General features: G+C 36.9%; 2 protein-coding genes and 2 long non-coding RNA genes across 6 annotated transcripts; all 4 read right to left on the bottom strand.

Moving 5' to 3' along the window:
• Positions 1 to 1,041: 1,041 nt before the first annotated feature.
• LOC104432088 lies at positions 1,042 to 2,141 on the bottom strand. Its single transcript, XR_723081.3, has 3 exons — positions 1,997 to 2,141; positions 1,827 to 1,901; positions 1,042 to 1,749 (listed from the first exon to the last, which is right to left on the bottom strand). It is a non-coding gene; the product is annotated as an uncharacterized LOC104432088 (long non-coding RNA).
• A 1,361-nt stretch (positions 2,142 to 3,502) lies between these two features.
• LOC104431124 (sister chromatid cohesion protein pds5-like) lies at positions 3,503 to 7,806 on the bottom strand. 3 transcript variants are annotated; one of them, XM_039303505.1, is made up of 9 exons: positions 7,552 to 7,806; positions 6,834 to 6,878; positions 6,359 to 6,465; positions 4,726 to 4,929; positions 4,420 to 4,601; positions 4,149 to 4,200; positions 3,792 to 3,875; positions 3,649 to 3,695; positions 3,503 to 3,555 (listed from the first exon to the last, which is right to left on the bottom strand). In XM_039303505.1, the coding sequence occupies exons 4-9, from the start codon at positions 4,903 to 4,905 to the stop codon at positions 3,516 to 3,518; spliced, it is 585 nt and encodes a 194-aa protein (XP_039159439.1). In that variant the 5' UTR covers positions 4,906 to 4,929; positions 6,359 to 6,465; positions 6,834 to 6,878; positions 7,552 to 7,806; the 3' UTR covers positions 3,503 to 3,515. The 3 variants fall into 3 exon arrangements, with proteins under 3 accessions (XP_039159439.1, XP_039159438.1, XP_039159437.1); XM_039303504.1 differs by having other exon boundaries at positions 6,359 to 6,899; XM_039303503.1 differs by having other exon boundaries at positions 6,359 to 6,878.
• Positions 7,807 to 15,763: 7,957 nt separating this feature from the next.
• On the bottom strand, positions 15,764 to 16,408 carry LOC120289048. The gene is made up of 3 exons (XR_005546994.1): positions 16,339 to 16,408; positions 16,085 to 16,136; positions 15,764 to 15,805 (listed from the first exon to the last, which is right to left on the bottom strand). It is a non-coding gene; the product is annotated as an uncharacterized LOC120289048 (long non-coding RNA).
• Positions 16,409 to 16,702: 294 nt separating this feature from the next.
• LOC108955722 (sister chromatid cohesion protein PDS5 homolog B-like) lies at positions 16,703 to 22,205 on the bottom strand. The gene is made up of 7 exons (XM_039303057.1): positions 21,816 to 22,205; positions 21,653 to 21,699; positions 20,349 to 20,447; positions 18,393 to 18,596; positions 18,107 to 18,288; positions 17,293 to 17,419; positions 16,703 to 17,209 (listed from the first exon to the last, which is right to left on the bottom strand). The coding sequence occupies exons 4-7, from the start codon at positions 18,522 to 18,524 to the stop codon at positions 16,703 to 16,705; spliced, it is 948 nt and encodes a 315-aa protein (XP_039158991.1). The 5' UTR covers positions 18,525 to 18,596; positions 20,349 to 20,447; positions 21,653 to 21,699; positions 21,816 to 22,205.
• Between the last annotated feature and the right edge of the window lie 213 nt (positions 22,206 to 22,418).

Here is a 22,418-nt window from a genome sequence, read left to right as displayed (position 1 = left end):
CCTCAAACCATTTGAATTTGTGAGGACTACCAATTGTCCACGGTTTTTACGAAAAGGATTTTGCAGTTGTCAGGAAAAATCATGGGCAATATGGATTGCAAAGGAAGGACCGACTTCTAACGGGCTACGCAAAACATCAGTTTATATCGAATCCTTGGACAGTCTACTAAAACAAAGTTGCAATGTTCTGTCAATAAATAGAAAACCATTCAACAAGACAAAACGATTGAGGCGAGACCAAAATAAAACTTAAAAAATGACTGAGTCGGGTGGCAGTTCTTGATTTTTGCTCGCTCACTTAAATCTATCGTAATAGAAGAGAGCTACCAGTAAATTCAGGAAAAGAAGGCAATACATGACCATCACCCATGAATAAGAAGCAGGGAATTCTGAGCGGAACCAAGAATTCAATCGATGACCATCTTCCTTGTCCTTCTTTTTCTCTTTTTGGCCATCATGTTTCTCTTTCCCGTGACTACACAAGTTCGTGCAATAGCCCTGGAGAGAGAGATGAATTTTTTAATATGGGGTATAATAAGCTTCACTATGAATACTGAAGTGGTTAAACTATTTTTTTTCTTTCATATGAAAAGTTACTATCATTAATATGGCATTATTTATTATTGATTATACATAATTTTATCGATTTTTTTCTAGTTCAAAATTATTGATCATGTATAAAAATTCACTTATTGTTAATACCAAAACTCTCATTATAAAAATGTTAATCACAATAAAAAAAATTAAAATTTTGGAATTCTTTCTTATTCTTCATTTTCATATCTTGCCATTTGGAGAAATCACTAATTACGAGAGCTACTAATTTCCCAAAGTTCCGGGATTCTTTTTAATGAAATGGTACATACCGGAAGGCGCGGAAAGGTGAATTCACATTATCAATGTGGAAATAAGTTAGATAATACATATTAATGTTATTATTTTTCAGGGAAGGACTTCATTATTCTCAAAGCCCCTGGCTATGTTGCCAGGGATCATCTCAAGATCCACAACACAGCTATGCAGGGAGGAAGTTGGAAGCAATGACGGAATAAACGAATGAAATTCCATTTTAGACAATGTTTATTACGAGCCATGGCTCATTACAAACCTGCATTTTTGTGTTGTTCCTAAGGACTATAATCAACACAAATGTACAAAAGCAAGAAAAAAAATCTAGGCCTATACAAGGGCAGATAACTAAAAGCTCCAGGACATCCGGAACTTCTTCAGCCTCTGTATCTTTGTACAGGGGCCTACTTGTAAGCTCTTGCATATTGATGCCTTCTTAAGATTTTTCACTTATATGATTTTACCTAAACTATAGCTGTTTTATGCTCTTAACCCTCGACTTTCAAATTAAGGATATCGAAAGTGACTCCGTGCTAGTCCCCAAGCTCTAGGTGGGCTACCTTCTGGAGTTGAATCATCGGATGTGCTTTGTAGTCGGACATCCTTTGATTTCGCCCTGATATATCTATGCAGGCTGGCTTCCAGAGTTGATTCACTGGATATGCTTTGTAGTTGAACATCCTTTGATTTCGCCCTAATACATCCAGGTGGGCTGGCTTCCGGAGTAGAATCTTCCGACGTGCTTGAGCTAGGATATACGGGCTAGACATCCTTTGACCGGCACCTTATCTCATACTGATTAACACGGTGCTCTCATCATCACTGGACTCATCTCTGCCCACATTTTGGGAACCAAAATGTGGAACTTCCACTTTTGGGAATCTGGAGGATGCTTCAGCCCTAGAATGAAAGCATTAGAAATAAGCCCCCAGCCAAGTGGAGTGAAAAACAGAATATACACAGTATCCAGATCAGACCTTTCAACGTTCTGTTCGATCGGTATTTTCCTTGGTGACTCTGACTTCTTGCCACTGCCCTTTTTGTATCGCAGGCTGATGGAAATCAGAACCAAACAAAATAGGTTACATCCCCATACAAAACAAGAAGTGAATGCAGGCAAAGATATTGAATAAAAGGCAAGACTTACATGACAGGTGAAGCGTTGGGTTTGGGGTGATTAGCTACCAGTGCCCCAATGGCCACCCTTTCAACATAGAAGGGGGAGGTGGAGTGTTCGAATCCCTCATTCTCAGAAGGATTGGGGTGGGGACGAATTAGTTTCAAGTGTGGGTTTCGACTCTCACGCCCTGCAAGGAGACATGGTAAAAGTTTGAGAGTAAGAGTTAAAAGTAGGAATAGAGTAGGACTGATATATAAAAATAAAAAATAAAAAAAAGGAAGCTACTAGTAAAATGCAAGAAAAGGAGAGAATACAGTAACATCACCGGAGAATAAGAACCTGGGAATTCTTGAGTTTGGCTCACTCTGAAAAAATTCCTGTAGTCGAAAAGAGCTCTCAGTAAAGTTCAAGAAAAGAAAATGAAGAACCTGAGCATTGAGAGTAGAACGAAGTAGTCAACCAGTGACTATCTTCCTCCTTGTGCTTTTTCTCTCTTTTTGGTCATCATGTCACTCTTTCCTGTGACTCCACAAGTTCATACAACAGCCGGAGGGCAGGAGGGAGAGAGAAACGTAAAGTTACTATCCTTTTTCAGACATTATTTGTTTATGGTCCACAACCACAACTACGCAGGAGGATAGAGGAAAGTAATGATTGAATGAGTTGACTCTCAGTTCTATTTTATGACCAATAAAAGAATGTAACTTTCATTTTAGACAAAACGAATGTAATCAAATATAGAAGCTTGCCTTTCTATTGTAGTGGCTAAGGACTATAATCATCACACATTTACAAAAGCTAGAACAAACCTATGCCTATACAAGGGCTCATAACTAAATGCTCCTGGACATCAGGAACTTCAACCTCTGTATCTTTGTACAGGGGCCTCATTGGAAGCTCTTGCATACCGATGCATTCTTAAGATTTATTACGTCTATCATTTTACCCAAACTATAGCTGTTTTCCATGCTCTGCAGCCCCAACTTTCAAGTTAGTGATGCCAAAATTGGCTCAGCATCAGTCCCCAAGGTGCGGGCTAGCTTCTGGAGTCAAATCATCTGATGTGCTTGTATTAGAATATTTTAGTTGCACATCCTTTGATCGAACCCTGATTGCTCTAGGTGGGCTGGCTTTCAGAGTTGAATCGTCGGATGTGCTTGTACTAGGATTTTCAAGTTGCACATCCTTTGATCGAACCCTGATCGTTCTAGGCAGGCTGGCTTCTGGAGTTGAATTAGATGTGCTTGTACTAGGATTTTTGAGTTGCACATCCTTCGATTGTGGCCAGAACTCAAAGACATTATCCTCAGAGCTTTCATCATCACTAGACTCGTCTCGACTTATATTTTGGTTGCCCAAATTTGGAGCTTCTTCAACTTCTTGCAATCTAGTGGTTGCTCCGGCCTTGGAAAGAAACACGAGAAATAAGCTTGCAGCCAAGAGAACAATAAAAATAGTAAGATAATGCGTATTGAAATCTAACCTCTTAACATATTTTTTAATTTTATATTAACGGAAAACTTCCTTTATTCCCATTTATTCCCATTTATTCCCATTCTGCTTTATTCCCATTCTGCTTTCTCAGTCTGATACAACAATCAGGACCAAATAAGACAGGTAATTTCATTAGGACAAAAAAGAAACACGCTGCACAAATATCAGAAAAAGGAAAAACTTACATGACAGGTGAAGTAATCGGTTTGGGATTATCAGCCACATGTCGATGCTTCAAGATATCCAAGAAGCACACAAGCAGGGAGTTATGTCACTTAACAAAACGAAACGAAACATGGAAAGATAATAAATTAAAGTGAACACTTACTTCAACTGGCAAATCATCCTCAATGAAGTCCCACCTTTCCTTCTCAAGGTTTAAGGTTTCTTTGTCCCCATCATCGTACAAAACCTATAGTCCCCAATCAGGCCAAATATATTTAGCACAAGATCAAAGAAAATGCAGTTGCAAGATCTCAGAGTTAAAAAATGAGGTACAGAGAGCATAGAGCGAGAGACGCCTGCTGAAACAGTTACGATATTATAAAAAATTAGCTAACAGATAGGACTTGAGGATAACAAAAGGACTGATCTCCATAGATACACGCAAGAAGCTAACTGAGCTGATCAAAACAAAATGGTAAGTCCAGTTAGATAAAATTTCAAAGACTGATAGTCACCTCACCTTGTGCTTTTTCATTAGAGGGTCATAAGATTGAATTAGGCCATCATAGAACCTGTAAAACAAACGATCAGGAATAGGAAGAAAATTGACATATATTGACACTAGAAAGTAACGTCTTTCTCCGAGATGAATAGGATCACTACTTAATGCACAAGTCCTATCAAATAAGAGTCATCAATAGGAGAGCTTTCAGTCTTTCAAAAAAATTCCGCATATTGTTTTGAAAGAAGAATGTAAGTTAGAAAATAAATGCAACTGGTAAGCCTTTTACCTAATGATTTCCCAGAAAGTTTGAAACATCTGGACAACTAGTGCATCACATTTAAGGTCAAGCATAAGAAGGCATGCTTTGACCTGTGCAACAGTCTCAAGTATGGAGAGGGCCTTTTCATAATATTGCCCGGATGCCTGAGATAACTTCAAAATTGCCTCCACAATTAACTCAAAAATCACCTGAACGTCAATGAAATGAATTGATGAGAAAACCTTTCAATACCAATAGGCTGATCTTTACTGGAATGAATAGTGTTGGCCGCATCAAAATAGCCATTATAGAGTAGGATAACAGATGTTGCACCTTCATCTGGTCATCATTGAACATTTCTTGAGGTACACTTATCCTCAAAAGCTCAGTGAGGCAACATGTTACAAAAACTCTTATACCCTCAACAGAATGTTTCAAAAGAGAATAAGAAATTAGTGCCTTCATGACTGGAAGAAAGGAATCTAGCAGAGGTTCTGATGCTCCTTGCTCCATGTTAGCCAACAAATCCTCCGCCTCCTGAAATGCAGTGGAACATGTAAGTCAAAGCAAACTGTTGATTTTTTTAAGTAGAGCAACAACATCAGCTGACAAGAGATATCGTATGTAGCCAGAAAAGTGATTAAATGAGCTTAAAGCAGAAATCTTGGAGGAAAAGGACAATCTACAAAACCATACGAAGAAACAGTACATCTGATAAAGAGGTATCATCGAAAAAAATTTAAGACAGAAATGAAAATCAGTTCCAAAGGAAAAGAATGCTGATGAGTAATTCAGCACAAATACTGCACAGCACCAAACAACTATCAAACACCATCAAGCTTTCTTTTTATCCCAAGGAGCACAGCATACCGTAAGTAGGGCAAAGAAACACAGCACATCAGATCATCATTTGCAAATGCATGAATGGGCATATTGGGCACCATTTTGAGAAAAACAAGAAGCTTGTCAACAGAAGAAGGGGCATTGAGGAGGCCATTGCCTACCAAGCTGAGCTGCCTTGCCAAAGTCCTCTCAAATGAAGAAGATGGCGCCATTTTTTCTCTTTAATTTGAGTGGCCACACATACTAAAAAAGGCTCAAACAAGCACAGCAAGTACAAGTATTCTCAAGCAGATTTGCACAGAGTAATCTGAAACTCATCTATAATTTATAGGGAAATCAAAACTGGGCAATTCAAAGGAAGAAACGGAAACACAGTAAGTTTCCACCTATGCCATGAACTTGGTCTTACTTCTCGTGTTCTCAATTAGCTGTCAATTTAGGTATCTTGGTTGGGCTCTGACTGTGTGCTCTTCGCTTTCTTGACAAAAATTAAACATGATAGCTCCAAATGGTATTTCAAATCTTGGGGACTTAGGAGGAAAATTACTTACAATTTCATTGCTCTTTACACTGAATTCTGTATATAATAACTCTTCAATTGCAGGTTTTCCTAATTATTAACCTGCTCTATATTGGTTTCTATATTCCTGAATGAGATAGAAAGAATACATTTCCCCCATTTCAAAACAACTTGTCCTGAGGCAATTACCATTATAGTCAATTGCTATTTCAGTATGCCCTTTTAACTGATTCTGAAGAAATATATCACATACTAATCTAGGTAAGTATTATATATAATTGTATCAGTAGAAAAATTGACAGCCTAAATAAGCTTCGATAAAGTTCTATGCAGCAACTTTTAAGCGATCCCAGTACCTGCAGCATTTTTTCATACAGCTTTCTCCAACCTAATACAGCTCAACCTTCGTCCCTTTTATCAGGTATGTCCAGGATTGCAGACAAACAATAAAGAGAAAGTATGCAGGTTTCAATCACAACAAACTCTCATCTCCTACTTTTTTAGATGACGAGCAAATCAAGGTAATAGCTACTTCATTTGATCTAACAACAACTGCTATATATATGTTATGACACTAAAAGAGAAAAATTTCTGGAAACTTACACAAGCTGCTTCTCCAATTATTTTGGCAATTGCATGAGAAGGTCTCTGCCATCGAGTACTTTCTCTCAAAATTAGTTGCTCCGCACTTAACGCTGACTTTGCCAATTCTGAGGGGTGCAAACAAATCGAGCTGCTCATGACTACTACAACTCACTAGATAATTTACTTTAAAATATTGGATTATCGTTCAATATACATTATTTATGCATACTAATGCATTAGACTTTTATAAGTAAGAAGTAAATAACATAAAAGGATTCATATAACCAACTCATTTGGCATGAAAAGGCTTTCCATTCAGAGCAACCAAATTTAAATTCAGAAGTGGTCGATCTCAAGCTTGGCTCATATTCATCCAAATTAAAGATAACCAAGTCCATCTCAAGTCAAGTTAAACTGTCGAGCAGAGCTCGTATGAAATCAAACATTATTTGTTCAGGTTTTAAGTTCAAGCAGCACAGTGCATCGACTCAACTTTGTTACACCCCTGAGAACCAGACTTTAACTTGTGATTGCCTTCCTGCAACAAAACATATATAAACTAACTTTGCCTCAGTGAATCGCATATCAGAAAATGAATGAAGTATTCAACTGTATAAATTTCAGATCTGTACTCTCATCAGATTCATCTCTAGATTTTAAGTTATGCTATGAAAATTCTAATGTGTATATTACATGTCATCTGAGTTTCCTCAGTTACTGAATTATCGGCAGTAATAATCTCAATCAATCAGATTCTTTTCTTGCTTAGAAATGCACACGACCTCAAGTTCCTGACTTCCACTAGAACTCAGAACACGTGTAAATGATTTACAAATTATCATACTCTAGTCTCAGTTGCGAGATTGGTTCTAACATCATGTGAAGTTTCTGAAAAGAATTGGATCTGAAAGTGATCTTGATGTACAAAGTGATCTTGATGTACATGGGAATCAATATCAATTTATATGCAAGGCTCATCTTTAATAAATAAAAGCTCCCTGTGCTATTTCCTCTTCCAAATTGAAAAATCAAAAAAGAGGAGGTACCCCCTCATAGAGAGTTTCTTGTTACCTTTGTGACACTAGGAGAATTGCTGGAAGGGCATTTAAAACAGAGAGAAATAAAAAAGAACAGTGTGATGAGTGGAGCAACATTTTACCGAACAAGAAGGAAAAGAGATGTGCATCTAGTCTGATAAAAAAGATATTCACCTTCAAATTTTTCTCCAAGCAAATATCTGCAAATTCTCTCTTGCTTGCTTTTGGACAATAAATTGTCCTACTCCTATATCTGAATGACTTTCGATCAACAGAGTCCTTCAGCAAAATTATGCAATTCAAACAAAAAGTATACAAAAACTAGAATGAAGAATTAAAATTCGATCAGTCCTGTAGATTATCGAAGGTGTTATGTGTGAGGTGATACAGTGAGGATATAGGGGTATTTATAAGGGATGAAATGCCATAGTGCACCGCCACCTCCAATGTGATTTCTCAAGACACATCTAGGTTAAAATTGTTTGTTGGTGAACTCCGCACGTGACATGCTCATGTCAATAAGCGATAAGCAATTCTGTGAATGCGGCATGTTGCGTGACTCATTTATAAATCATATTTGATTTAGCTTTTTAGTTTAACTAGCAATGCCATGAAAAGCTATTACTTTTAACAACTATCACAAAGTGACAATACCCCACAGTATCTATTGCTTTTTTTCCCCGGTTAAAACTATGCATATCAAAATTTCTATCAGTTACATCAAGGAAAAAAAAAAGAACAGCAAGAATTAGGATAGGTTTTGAACGTTGGGGAGAAAGCATAGCATAAGGAGTGATTGGAGAAATTCTGAAGATCATAAGCCAAGATGATAGTGACTTCTGAAAGAAGTCGATCAATTCTTAAAACAAGACATCCTCCTTTAGTGGATTTCATCGACAAATTTTAGTAGCAAGATTAGTCTTTCTATTCCTAGATGACACCAAACGTCGATAATAATTTTATTCAATCTTATGACAGATTAGTTTTAGCACCTTCGTTGGTTGGGTCAAAAAGTTTTTCAACTTGCCTCACAACCTAAGATGATTTTCAATGAAATTTAGACGACGATGCTTGACCAAACTGTTTACGCCTTGATTTCGGTGAAATTTGGACGACTCGCCTTATAATTTTATTCAAACTTATGCTAAAAAATTTTAAAACTTGCCTCACAGCTTAAACTTGTTGAATGGGATTATCTTCTTTACTATACACGTTGTATAAACATTTTCATGATACAATTTCTTACTGCTTTTTGTTTATTTTACAAAAGATGTCAGCAAATATAAGGTGACAAAGTCTCACAAGGGTGCAAGACTCTGGCAATCCAGCCTTTTGTTGGGAAGAAGTGTATTAGAAGGAAATATTTGTTAAATATACCATCAATAAAAATACAAAATCTCATCATTTATGGAAAATTTGAAAGCCACATCAAAGAAACTTTATCCACTATCTTCTCTTGGGAGGTCCATCAATGGTTGATTTCTAACTTACCCTATTTCGTAGGTGTCAAAAGGAAAGATAACTTCTCATTTTAGTATGATATCTGAATATTTTTCCCTTCACATGTATGGAAATCTAATATGAGGGCGATAGTTTGGATATACAACTCATTTAAAAAATGAAACCTCATTACAAAAGATGTCAGCAAGTATTAGGTGACAAAATCTCACAAGGGTGCAAGACTCTGGAAATCCAGCCTTTTGTTGGCAAGAAGTGTATTAGAAGGAAATGTTTGTTAAATATACCATCAATTAAAATACAAAATCTCATCATTTGGGGAAAATTTGAAAGCCGCATCAAAGAAACTTTATCCACTATCTACTCTTGGGAGGTCCATCAATGATTGATTTCTAACTTACCCTATTTCGTAGGTATCAAAAGGAAAGATAACTTCTCATTTTAGTATGATATCTGAATATTTTTCCCTTCACATGTATGGTAATCTAATATGAGGGTAACGGTTTGGATATACAACTCATTTGGAAAATGAAACCTCATTACTAGCAAACCTCGTTACAAAAGATGTCAGCAAGTATTAGGTGACAGTCTCACAAGGGTGCAAGACTCTGGCAATCAAGCCTTTTGTTGGCAAGAAGTGCATTAGAAGGAAATGTTTGTTAAATATAGCATCCATTAAAATACAAAATCTCATCATTTATGGAAAATTTGAAAGCCGCATCAAAGAAACTTTATCCACTATCTACTCTTGGGAGGTCCATCAATGGTTGATTTCTAACCTACCCTATTTCGTAGGTGTCAAAAGGAAAGATAACTTCTCATTTTAGTATGATATCTGAATATTTTTCCCTTCACATGTATGGGAATCTAATATGAGGGTAACGGTTTGGATATACAACTCATTTCGAAAATGAAACCTCATTACTAGCAAACCTCGTTACAAAAGATGTCAGCAAGTATTAGGTGACAAAGTCTCACAAGGGTGCAAGACTCTGGCAATCAAGCCTTTTGTTGGCAAGAAGTGCATTAGAAGGAAATGTTTGTTAAATATACCATCAATTAAAATACAAAATCTCATCATTTATGGAAAATTTGAAAGCCACATCAAAGAAACTTTATCCACTATCTACTCTTGGGAGGTCCATCAATGGTTGATTTCTAACTTACCCTATTTAGTAGGTGTCAAAAGGAAAGATAACTTCTCATTTTAGTATGATATCTGAATATTTTTCCCTTCACATGTATGGCAATCTAATATGAGGGTGACGGTTTGGATATACAACTCATTTCGAAAATGAAATCTCATTACTAGCAAACCTCATTACAAAAGATGTCAGCAAGTATAAGGTGACAAAGTCTCACAAGGGTGCAAGACTGGCAATCCAGCCTTTTGTTGGCAAGAAGTGTGTTAGAAGGAAATGTTTGTTAAATATTTTTTTTTTTTTTTGGTAAAAAAATGTTTGTTAAATATACCATCAATTAAAATACAAAATCTCATCATTTATGGAAAATTTGAAAGCCGCATCAAAGAAACTTTATCCACTATCTACTCTTGGGAGGTCCATCAATGGTTGATTTCTAACTTACCCTATTTCGTAGGTGTCAAAAGGAAAGATAACTTCTCATTTTAGTATAATATCTGAATATTTTTCCCTTTACATGTATGGCAATCTAATATGAGGGTGACGGTTTGGATATACAACTCATTTGGAAAATGATACCTCATTACTAGCAAAACAAAATTGAGAAAACCACATAAGCATATCAAGAAGGTGTTAAATATCTACAACTGGAAAAAGCTCGAATTAATATTTTCCTTTTCACATATGCCTGGAAAGCAATCAGATTAAATTCTCTATGTTCCATATGTATACATACATATACATATATATTATATATGTGTATACCTATATATAAACCTGTGACCTTCCATGTGGACCTTCAATTCAATTACAATTTTACATCTTCTATTTTAAAATTCCATATGCTAAATACAACATACAAAAATGAATATGCATAGTCGATGATTCAAAAACGGGTGTTTTCAAAGTATTGAAAATAGGCTATCTTGGGAACAAACCACCAATAAGTTGTTACAAAACCATGTGTGAGGCACTTGGCCTAATTGCAGGAAATTTGATATGGCCATACAATGTCACAGTTTTAAAACCCATGACCTCAAAACTAAACATCACAGGTTTGTGATGTCAAAATCATCATTCTGGAGAATATCGGTGCATAGGAGTGGTGAAGCAATGGTACAGAGGGAAAGCCGCATAATGGAGGACTTGACTAGTGGACACATCTTACTAGCGCAGACCAGTGGTGCTAGTGGCAGGAAGGAAGGATTACAGTTAGCCAAGTGGCAGTATAAGTATTACATTTTCTCTTGCATTGACCATTTATAGAAATTCGTGTTGCGTAGTAGGCAAAACACGAGGCTCGATAAGAGGAGCAGCTTTCTTCCTATTTATCTGGTGTTGTCTCTTTCAAGAGGTTGGCCCATGGGTCTGAATTGGCTTACAGAATCTAAAATTCAGAAGAAGTTGGAGGGATACATTCAAGGCTCTTATTCAGAAAAGAACGTTATTGGATACCAAGGAAAAAATTTTCCCCATAATAGCTAGAAGTCATCCAAAATGGAGCATGAATACTTGAGATACAATAAAAAATAAATACTTGGAAAAAAATATTTGGAGATGTAATCTGAGTGAAAATATCGGACACTGCAATATGTTCAAACTGCCGTTTTACACAAGCCTCAAGCCTCATCATTAATTGGTAAACTCCAAAAGATATGCAACCTATATCAAGGTGCTGGAGGTAGCTGGTGTAGCAAACAATTTGCAAATAATGTGCATTGACGATTAACCCCTATTAAAGTTCACCAGACGTTCCAATTTCACAGTTTCTGCTAATTTGTGACCAAAAAAAAGAGATCTCAAGATTAGCCGAATGCCATTTCTGAAAACAATGCCATGCTTGTAGGAGGAAAAAAGCAAGTTCAACTGGAAAAATGAGTAAATGTCTCTTAGCTGCAAAAGTTTCAATCTAAAGCTTTGTGCCTTACTGTTGTTCTCCGGGTCAAGTCCCATGGCATCAATTACTACTAACTCTGCGAGATCACTGGCTGGTTTAAATGTTATTATCGACGAACCAGATTTATCAGGTGTTTGTTGAAACTGACATCTGAAAATGCAATAGATTTCAGTTCAATAGAAAATTTGGATAGACTTTTTTTTTTTTTTTTTTTTATGCCGAGGACCTGGCCTAGCTCATTTTACGGGAGCACATCACCAACATATCTCGGGGGAGACTAACCCACCAGCCAGGCCCCCCCACTTAAGTCACAGAACTACTTTGGGAGTTGTGGCGGCATTTGGGAGTCGAACCCTAACCCGGTGATCAGGAGGACTCTTTTTGGTCTCCACTCCAACCCAAAAATTTATCCATAATAGGTCGGTGTAAGGACAGTGGATACTACTAAACTAGCCAAACTACAGACTCATATCAGCTTTTCCTTGAACCATTTGAAAAAAACCAGAATCCATACTACTGTGAGAAGGGATGTCATAATTCACAGAAAAAAAAAAAGTCATATGCAACACAGCCAACAGAGGAAGGGACTTTTAACTTTGAGAAGCAAAACATCAATCCACAAAGGAAATATATCCAATTATGATTATTCATATCAAGGGAAACCTATATGGGTGTAGTTCCTTTGCTCAGAGGAAAAGAAAAAACAAATGCTGATGGTCTGCAATCGACGAAGCTTCCATCGACGAGTTATACAAACGCGAAAACAAAAAGAAAAAAATTCATCGAACTCAATGGGAAAAGTCCAAAATCAACATAAGCTTGCACACGTACTTGTTGAAGCATACTGGAAAGAAAAGTCTGCCGCTTAGCTTTATCAATAATAAGTAGCAAAAGCCTACTTTTACCTGCAAATGGCCAAAAAAAAAAAAGGCAAAATTTAAGCAGAATAGTGGTATCTTTTAAGATGAATTATTATTATTATTATTATTATTATTATTATTATTATTATTATAGACAAAGGAACTAAGAAAATTCCAAAGTACCTGACGCAGATGAAACTAAGCTGGCAATGCCAATCGACAAACAGAGAAAAAAGGAAAAAGGATCGACAACCATCACAGATGAATACGAATCTGATAAGAGAGAGAGAGAGAGGAACGAAGCAGTCGACCGAGATCATCTCCATCATTTCTCTTCTTTCTTTTTACGGCCATCGTCATCTTCTTTTCTGAGAGACGCCACCAGTTCATGCAAGAGCAGCAGGGACTGTGGAGTGGAGGACGAGACTCTCTTGAATCTTTTAGTATTTTCAGTAGATGGGCCAGTTCAGATCATAACACAGCCCATGGGAAATGGCGCAGAATAAAAAACAGTTATTTCTGAACAGAAATTATTATTGCCAATGGAATGATTATCAAACATATGCTAAAATAGAATATATATATATATTTTTTTTTTCGGTTTTTAAAATAGAATATTTATCTTAGAGTCCAAGAAAGAAATCTAATTTTCTAGAGAATTACCTCATTAATATAATTAGTGCATGTCATATGACATGATCTATTCTTAAACCGAAAAGTCAAAGCACGAGGCTAAAGTAAGAGGAGCTGCTTTCCCCCTGTTTTTCTGGGGTTGGCCATACTCGAAGTTTGGCTTTTAGGCTTGGGGCTGGCGTGAAAACCTGAGATTAATAAGAACTAGCAGCAGCTGATGCATACAGGGCACTTAGAGAGGAGAATGTTTTTAGAGACCAAGCACATAAAACTTTTTCTCGTAATAGCTACGTGACTTTTAGATCGGCATGTGAATATGAGAAGATATAAACAGGAGCGAAAAAAGGATTGAAAAATGATGTAATATGACAAAAAGAGAGGACGCATTAATATAATACGGTACAAAGTACACAGTTATATTCCTGCACTAGCCTCACCATTTAATTAGATAGTAAGTCGACTCCATAGATATAACCACCTACATCAACAAGATGGATGATCAACTTCTAATCTGCTATTGAAAACGTTAATGCATATGGTATCGTTGGACAATCTGACTGAACAAAGATGACCGTGTGGGGTGGCAATTCTTTAACATCCCCTCGCTCTCTGAATCTTCTGTGATTGAAGAAAGCTACCGGTAAAATGCAAGAAAAGGATATAATACAGTACCATCACCGAAGAATAAGAACCTGCGAATTCTTGAGTTTGGCTCCCTCTTTGAAATTACACGTTGTCGAAGAGAGCCACCAGTAAAGCTCAAGAATAGAAAATAAAGAAACTGAGAATTAAGGGTGGGACGAAGTGATGACTATCTTCCTCGTTCTCTCTCTTTTTGGTCATCAAGTCCCTCTTTCCAGCGACACCACAACTTCATGAAAGAGCTGGAGGGCAGGAGGGAGGAGAATGTAGAGTTGCTATATCCTTTTTCGGACATTATTTGTTTTATTACCAGGGATGGATGAGAGTAATGACTAAATGAGTCAACTTAAAGTTCCCAGCGTATGACCAATAAAAGAATGTAACTTTCATTTTAGACAAAACGAATGTAATCCATATAAATGTAATCCATATACAAGCTTGCATTTCTATTGTAGTGGCTAAGGACTATAATCATCATACATTTACAAAAGCAAGAAAAAACCTATGCCAATAGGATGGCTATAACTAAATGCTCCCAGACATCAGGAACTTTAACCTCTGTTTTAACCTCTGTATCTTTGTACACGGGCCTAATTGTAAGCTCTATCATATCGATGCCTTCTCAAGATCTATTACATCTATTATTGTACCCAAAGTATAGCTGTTTTCCTTGCTCTGCACCCCTAGCTTCCAAGTTAGTGACGCCGAAATTGGCTCCGCATCAGTCCCCAAGGTCTAGGTGGGCTAGCTTCTGGAGTCGAATCGTCCGATGTGCTTGTACTAGGTTTTTTTAGTGGCACATCCTTTGATCGAACCCTAATCGCTCTAGGTGGGCTGGCTTCTGGAGTCGAATCGTTTGATGTGCTTGTACTGGGATTTTCTTGTTGCGCATCCTTTGAACAAACCCCGATCGCTCTAGGCGGGCTGGCTTCTGGAGTCAAATCATCGGACATGCTTGTACCCAAATTTCTGAGTTGCAAATCCTTTGATCCAACCCTGGTCACTCTTGGCAGGCTAGCTTCTGTCGATCATCGGATGTGCCCATATTAGGATTTTCTACCTGGGCATCCTTTGATCGAGCCTTGAACTCGAAGACATTATTCTCGGAGCTTTCGTCACCATCAGATGTGCTTGTACTATGATTTTGAAGTTGCACATCCTTTGATCGAGCCCGGAACTCAAAGACGTTGTCCTCAGAGCTTTCATCATTACTGGACTCACCTTGACCTATAATTTTGTTGCCCATATTTGGAGCTTCTTCAACTTCTAGCAATCCGGTGGTTGCTTCCACCCCTAATAAGAACATGAGAAATAAGCTTGCAGCCAGCGCAAACAATAAAATTTGTAAAATCATATGCATCAAAATCTAACCTTATAACATCATCTTTGCTGTTCAATATCTTCGTTGACTGAAAACTTTTTCATTCCCATTCAACTTTCTCAGTCTGATAATGACAATCGGGACCAAACAAGACAGGTAGTTTCATTAGGACAAGAAAGAAACATATGCAAGCACAAATATCAAAAAAGGCAAAACTTACGTGACGGATGATGTAATGGTTTGGGATTAACAGCCACCTGTTGATGCTACAAGATATCCAAAAACACATAAGCAAGAAGTTATTTCCAATTTAATGATACAAAACACGGAATGATAACAAATTAAAGTCAACACTTGCTACAAGACCAAAAAAAAAAAAGTGAGTACTTACTTCATCTGGCAAATCATCTTCAATGAACTCCCACCGTTCCTTCTCAAGGTTTAAGATTTCTTTGTCCCCGTCATCGTACAAAACCTATAGTCCCAATCAGGCCAAATATATTTAGCACAATATCAAAGAAAATGCAGCTGCAAGATCTCACAATTAAAGGAAAGAGGTAGCAGCAAATAGAGCAAGAGACGCCAGCTCAAACAATTACATAATTTGTAGAAAATTAGCTATCAGATGGGACTTGAGGATAAAAAAAGCACTGATCCGCATAATGCAGATACACCCAAGAAGCTAACTGAGCTGATCAAAACAAATGGCAGGTCACAGTTATATAAACTTTCAAAGACTATGATAGTATCGCACCTTGTGCTTTTTTGTTAGAGGGTTGTAAGATTGAATTCGGCCATCATAGAACCTGTAAAACAACCGATTAGGAATAGAAAGAAAATGATATAAACAACCCTACTGCTGCAGACAATCACTGAAGTGACGGCAGCAGCTAGCCATCACTGAAGGAACAGCAGTAGCAAGTGCAAGAAGGAGATGAGAATTGAAAAATAACATGCACAACCGAAACAGAAACAAAGTATTCCAAGTGAGGGTCCTAGAGTGCTCACATTTCATCCAACGGCCACCAGACCTTTATTCTCTGACCAATTAATCCATCGGCAAGCACCTCAGAATCCTGAAAATTGTTTAAGAAAAAATACATGACTTTATGAAAACTAAAAAAAAGGCACAAAGACTATGCATCGTTGCAATTAGGAAAAAGCAAAAAATAAACTGAGTGCGAACCCTCTTTACTAACTGTAAACACAAATTTCAGCAGAGCTTTGCAAGATACTTCGTTTTTATAATAATGACAATGATAATAACAAAAATTGAAGAAGGCATACTTAAATAATATAACGACAAAGAATGTAGTAGATATATAAGATAAGATCCAATTAGCATATGAAAAGTGTACTGCAACAGTTACAATCATACCCTTGAGGTGCCTTTACTCGTGTCATTTCCTCCTTCAGTTGGCAGCTTCGTTTTTTGATCTCTAAGATCAACAGGGAGCAGAGCTGCCTCGCCTTGCAAAGTCTCCACATTTATTGTAGAAACTGTGGGCATAGCTGAAAGATCAGTTCTGCTCATGGAGATCCTTCTTTTATGGCGCTGTTCAGTAGTTTGACCCTCTCTGTACAGCCAAGAAAGAACATAACCTTCCTCAGGTCTCATGAGTGAATTGGGTTTTGGTTCCCTTTTTCTGGGAAGTATTGAACCCTTGGAGCCTAGGAGATCAGCGATGCCGTGTTCAGGAGAACCACTAGTAGCATTATTCACTGTAGTACATTCATTTTGGCATAGCAAAGCCACTACAGAAGAATAATCATCCAAAGTGGTGCCTATTGAATGAAGTGCTCCCTTAAGTGGTCTCAGCTTTGCTGCACAATCCAAGATCAGTTTTTCTCCCAATTTCCAACTGGAAGGTGGCACTTTCTGCAAGATGGTATATCTCTTATTAGAGAATGAACAAAACAAAACCAAGCTAAACCAGCAGAAACATAAAAATTGACAGTAACCTCATTCTCCTTGAGCACACTATCCAGGAGACGGATCAGAAGATCTGAGCTGATATCATCCCTTTCAGCGAGGATGTCGGCCATTATTTGTTCCACAGCCCAGCATTCATCAGCAGACTGATTTGACCTTAATAACGAAAGCACCCATCAAGATATAAGAGAGCATCAAAAGGCAAATGCTAAAATGTCAAAAATAAAAAGATGTTGAGAACTATCATTTAGTAAAGTCATAAGAGTGTTGTTGCGGTCTGTCGTAACAAAACTGTTAAGTCAAGTTATAATCCAACTACCAGAAAGCCATTTAGGTGCCATTATTTTTCCCTACCCTAGAATCAAGGTCAAGAGCTTGCACAGATATCGCTAAATCTCAATCTCTCTTGTAAAGATAGCAGTGTAACACCTTACATAAAAAGTCCTTGCTACACCAAGCAAAACATTGAGTTTAGCAGGAGATTCTTCAACAAAATTGAAAGGTTTAAAGTACCAAAACAAAACCAACATGAAACAGTCGAAAGATTCATCCAATCATGAAAAGCAAACTAACCTATAAATGAACACTGATGTTCATGGAAACTTATCCGCGATTAACTAACTACAACTATCATCTTTGAGTCATTAGAAAGGATACTAGACAGCAAGACAAGCCACACTATGATAATCCCAAAAACTAAAATTAAACTCGAAAGAGCAATTTCCATTAACTACTGTTATTGGTCAAAGGTTTAGAAAGCCGTCCTTTTCTTATGATATCTGGTAAACTTTTATGTGAAAAGAAAAAAAAAAGGGCGTAAAATGTTACCAATGATAATATTACCTAGTAAATACCCAGAAATGTTGGCACATATGAAGAATTTGTGCCTCGCATTCAAGGTCAAGCATTAGCAGGCATGCCTTGACCCTTGCAATGGTTTCAAGTATGGAAAGGGCCTTCTCATAACACCGTGTTGACGGTTGAGATAGCTTTGAAAGAGCCTCCGCGATCAGTTGAAAAATTTCCTGCCCATGAATGGATACTCAATAAACTGTGAAAGAACAAAATTTTATCTAGGGAGGAGTGAGTTCATCATATTAGAAAATCTCCAGAGTTTTGTTTTATATACCTTCATTTGATCGTCATTATATGGTTGAACCGGTGATGCTATCCTCAGAATCTCACTGAGGCAAGATGCCACTGTAACTCTAACATCCTCATTACAATGTTTGAACAGAGCTTCAGCTATGAGACCCTTCATGACAGGAAGAAGGGCATCCCGGAGGAAGTCCGATGGTTCTTGCTCCACATTCACCAAGACATCCTCAGCATTCTGTGTAGGGGGGATGTGTAGATGAAAGCAAAAGTCAGTTTCTACATCTAAATAAGCAACATTAAAGAGTACAGAAATGTTTCTGGAAATGTAGAAAGAGAACACCCCTTTCAGATGCTTCAATAATTGGTGATGTATGTCCTTTAAGAGGTCAAACAAAGTGGGGCGGGAAAGATAAAACTAGAGATTTGACTTTGAAGCTCATGGTAGCACAAGAATACCAGCAGATGGAGAAGTAGACAGCAAGGAACACCAAGTACAAGGAGCAACGCTTAAACGAAATCCGTTTAACTCGCTTAATGTAGTATGCTGAAACCAAAGTTCTATAGTTTAGAAAGGAGTTTGAAAGCCATTATATGAACTCACTCTCCTGTTCCATATGAACTAGATGCCTAGCATATATAGACCAACTAAAACAACAAAGATGCATGATGAGAGCAAATTGATGATAAGCCCAAAGACAGAAAATCAATCATCCCCCAAACAAACATCAACCATCCTCAAGCATTCATATTTATCCCAATGAAACACAAATAAGAAATCCCAATGCAAGCAAAGCTTCACGGCTCAGTAAATCATTGTATGCATGAAGTGGTAAATCGAGGCAGCATACATCAAGAAGAGTGAGGAGTTCATCAACAGAAGAAGGGGCATTGAGGAGGCCATTGCCAACCAATCTAAGCTGCACTGCCAAAGTCCTCTCGAAAGAAGAAGAAGATGACGCCATTTTATTCTCTTTTTACTTTGGGTGGCCACACACGCTATACAGCTCAAATGAACACAGAGAGTACTAGTATGCTATTGCAGATTTGCACAGAAAGTAGGCAGAAACACATCTACAATTTATAGGGAAAACAAAACTTGGCAATTCAGAGGACAAAACGGAAACACAGTAAGTTTCCACCTTTGCTATGAACCTGGTCTTATTCCTTGGTTTCTGATTTAGCTGTCAATTTTGGTTTCTTGGTTGGGGTCTGACTGTGTGCTCTTTGCTATCATGACAAAAATGAACATGATAGCTTCAAATGGTATTTCATATCTTGGGAACTTAGGAGGATCAATTACTTGCCATTCCATTGGCTTGTGCACTGGATTCTGTACCTAATCACTCTTAAATTGCTCCAGAATTTGATTTTTCTGGCTTTCCTAATTATTAACCTGCTCAATATTGGTTTCTATAGACTGACCAAAAAGAGAAAATGGGATCTATATATTAACAACCGAGACAGAATCATAAAATCCATAAGATATGATGCGAGCTTGTCAAAAAAGAACAAAGTGTATTATATCAATGAAATAAAGACTTAGACATGCAACCAATAAATTCAAGTTTTGAAAGATTGTTATGCAAAAGCAAATCAAATTTTTTTATTACATCCTTGGGTTATTTTTTTGAGAAACAGTTATTAAAAATCACAGTGATATACCTATATCCATGTACAATATTTGGGTATTGGCAGGCACCACCATTTCAGCTTGACATTTTATGCCAAACGTGAACAGATGCAAGTATTACAATTTGGTGTATGTGCTGACTGACTTATAAGGTTGAAATCATATCAAATAGATTATGTTTTCTTCTTTTGGAGGAGGAGAAAAATTTGGTCAGGGTAAAGAAGGAACGGCTTTCTAGGATTTGATTCAGATGCATTTTCAAATGACTGGCAAATCATGGTTATGGTTAACTTATTTGATCTATTACCAAATGCAATATATTTATAAAACGCTAAAAGAGAAAAATAGGAAACTCACACAAACTGCTTCTCCAATTATTTTGGCAATCACATGAGGTCTCTGCCATCAAGTACTTTCTGCCAAAATTGGTTGCTCCAGGCTTCATTTTTGCCAATCCTGAGAGTGCAAACAAATCGAGCTGCTCATGAGTACTGGAACTCACTCAACAAATAATTGACTTGGATATTTGGTTCAATGCGCATTTTTCATGAATACTAATGCATTAGATTTTAATTCATGCGAATATACATGTCTTAATATTGGTTAGATGCAAAGAACATAAAAGGATTCATATGACCAACTCCACTTAGCATGAACAGTCTTTCCATCCAACATCTTTATAATTTTTCTTTTTTCCAGAATATTGGTATTAAGCTGATAGTTCTGAACAGACAATGGTATAACCAAATTGGAGATAAGTACAGCAATGACCACAAACACAGATAAAGTTTTAACATGAACAAAGCACAATGACTCATGATTGAAATGATTTGATTCGATTTTGACTTTCTTCTTTCACACAAAATCATTATCACCATGTGCAATAATTGTGCTCTAAATAAAGTCAGAGGATATGATGCAAATTGCTAATAAACATGACAAAGCAACCAGATTTCAATTCAGATTGCATCCATCTCAAACTTGGCTCAAAGTTCTTCAAAATTAAAGATAGTTTAGATCCCAGTCCATCTCCACTCAACTTCAATCAACATATAGAGCACGTAAATGAGAAATTAAACATTATTTGTCCAGGTTTTTAAGCTCAAGCAGCGCATTGCATAAACTCCACACCCCTAAATAGCAGGGTTTAACTTGTTATTGCCTTTCTGAAACAAAACAAAAATAAACTAACCTTCACCTTAGTGAGTCGGCATATCAGAAAACCAATGAACTATTAATTGTATAATTTTCAGACTGTACTTTCAATCAGATTCATCTCTAGATTATAAGCTACGTTATGAAGATTCCAAGGTGCATGTTATATGTCACATCAATTTCCTCAGTTACTGAATTATGGACAGTAATAGTCTCAATCAATCAGATTCTTTTCTTGCTTAGAGATGCACGTGACCTCCAGTTCCAAATTTCCATTCAGACTTAGAACATGTGTAAAAGATTCACAAATCCTGAAAAATCACAATTGTGGTCTCAGCTGTTAGATTTGGTTCTTACATCATGTTAATATTCTGAAAACAATTAGATCTGCAAGTGATCTCAATGTAAATTGGAAGCAATAGCAATTTATATGCATGGCGCACTGTTAATAAACAAAAGCTCTCTGCTCCTTTTCCAAATTGAAAAATTAAAAAAATAGTAGATACCTCCTCATAGAGAGTTTCTTCTTATCTTTGTAACACAAGGAGAATTCCTGCAAAGGCATTTAAAACAGAGAGAGATTGAAAAATAGTGTGATCAGCACAGTAACATATCGACGAACGAGAATGAAGATAGATATGTATCTTGCCTAATAACAAAGACATTCACCTTCAAGTCTTTCTCCAACCAAATTTCTGCAAACTCTTTCTTGCTTGCTTTTGGACAATAAACTGTACTACTCCTCCTATATCTGAAGGATTTTTTATCAACAGAGCCCTTCAGCAAATTATTCAATTCAAACAAAACAAATACAAAACCTAGGACGAAGAATAAAAGCTAGATCAGTCTAGTAGATTATTGAAGGTGCGATGTGTGAGTTGACACAGTGAGGACATTTGGGTATTTATAAGGGATGAAATGCCATAGTGCGCCGCCACCTCCAATGAGATTTTCAAGATAAAACTAGGTTAAAATTGTTCATAGGTTAACGCCGCACGTGACATGCTCGTGTCAATAAGTACTGCTGCGATTGTGGCATGTCATGTGACTGCATTTATAAATCATATTTTATTTAGCTTCTCTGAAGTTCAATTAGCAATACCATGAAAAGCTATTATTTTAACAACTAATACAAAGCGACACTAACCCACATTAGCTTCTTCTTCTTCTTCTTCTTCTTTTTTTTTTTTTTCTTTTTCAGCAACAAATATTTATAACAAAATTTATATCAGTTGCATCAAGAAAAAAGGAACAGCAAGAATGAGGATAGGT

The sequence above is a fragment of the Eucalyptus grandis genome, chromosome 10 (assembly GCF_016545825.1).
Source record: "Eucalyptus grandis isolate ANBG69807.140 chromosome 10, ASM1654582v1, whole genome shotgun sequence".
Classification (NCBI taxonomy): Eukaryota; Viridiplantae; Streptophyta; class Magnoliopsida; order Myrtales; family Myrtaceae; genus Eucalyptus; species Eucalyptus grandis.
Note: the sequence above shows the minus strand (reverse complement) of the source record. Positions and strands in the feature narration are given on the sequence as shown.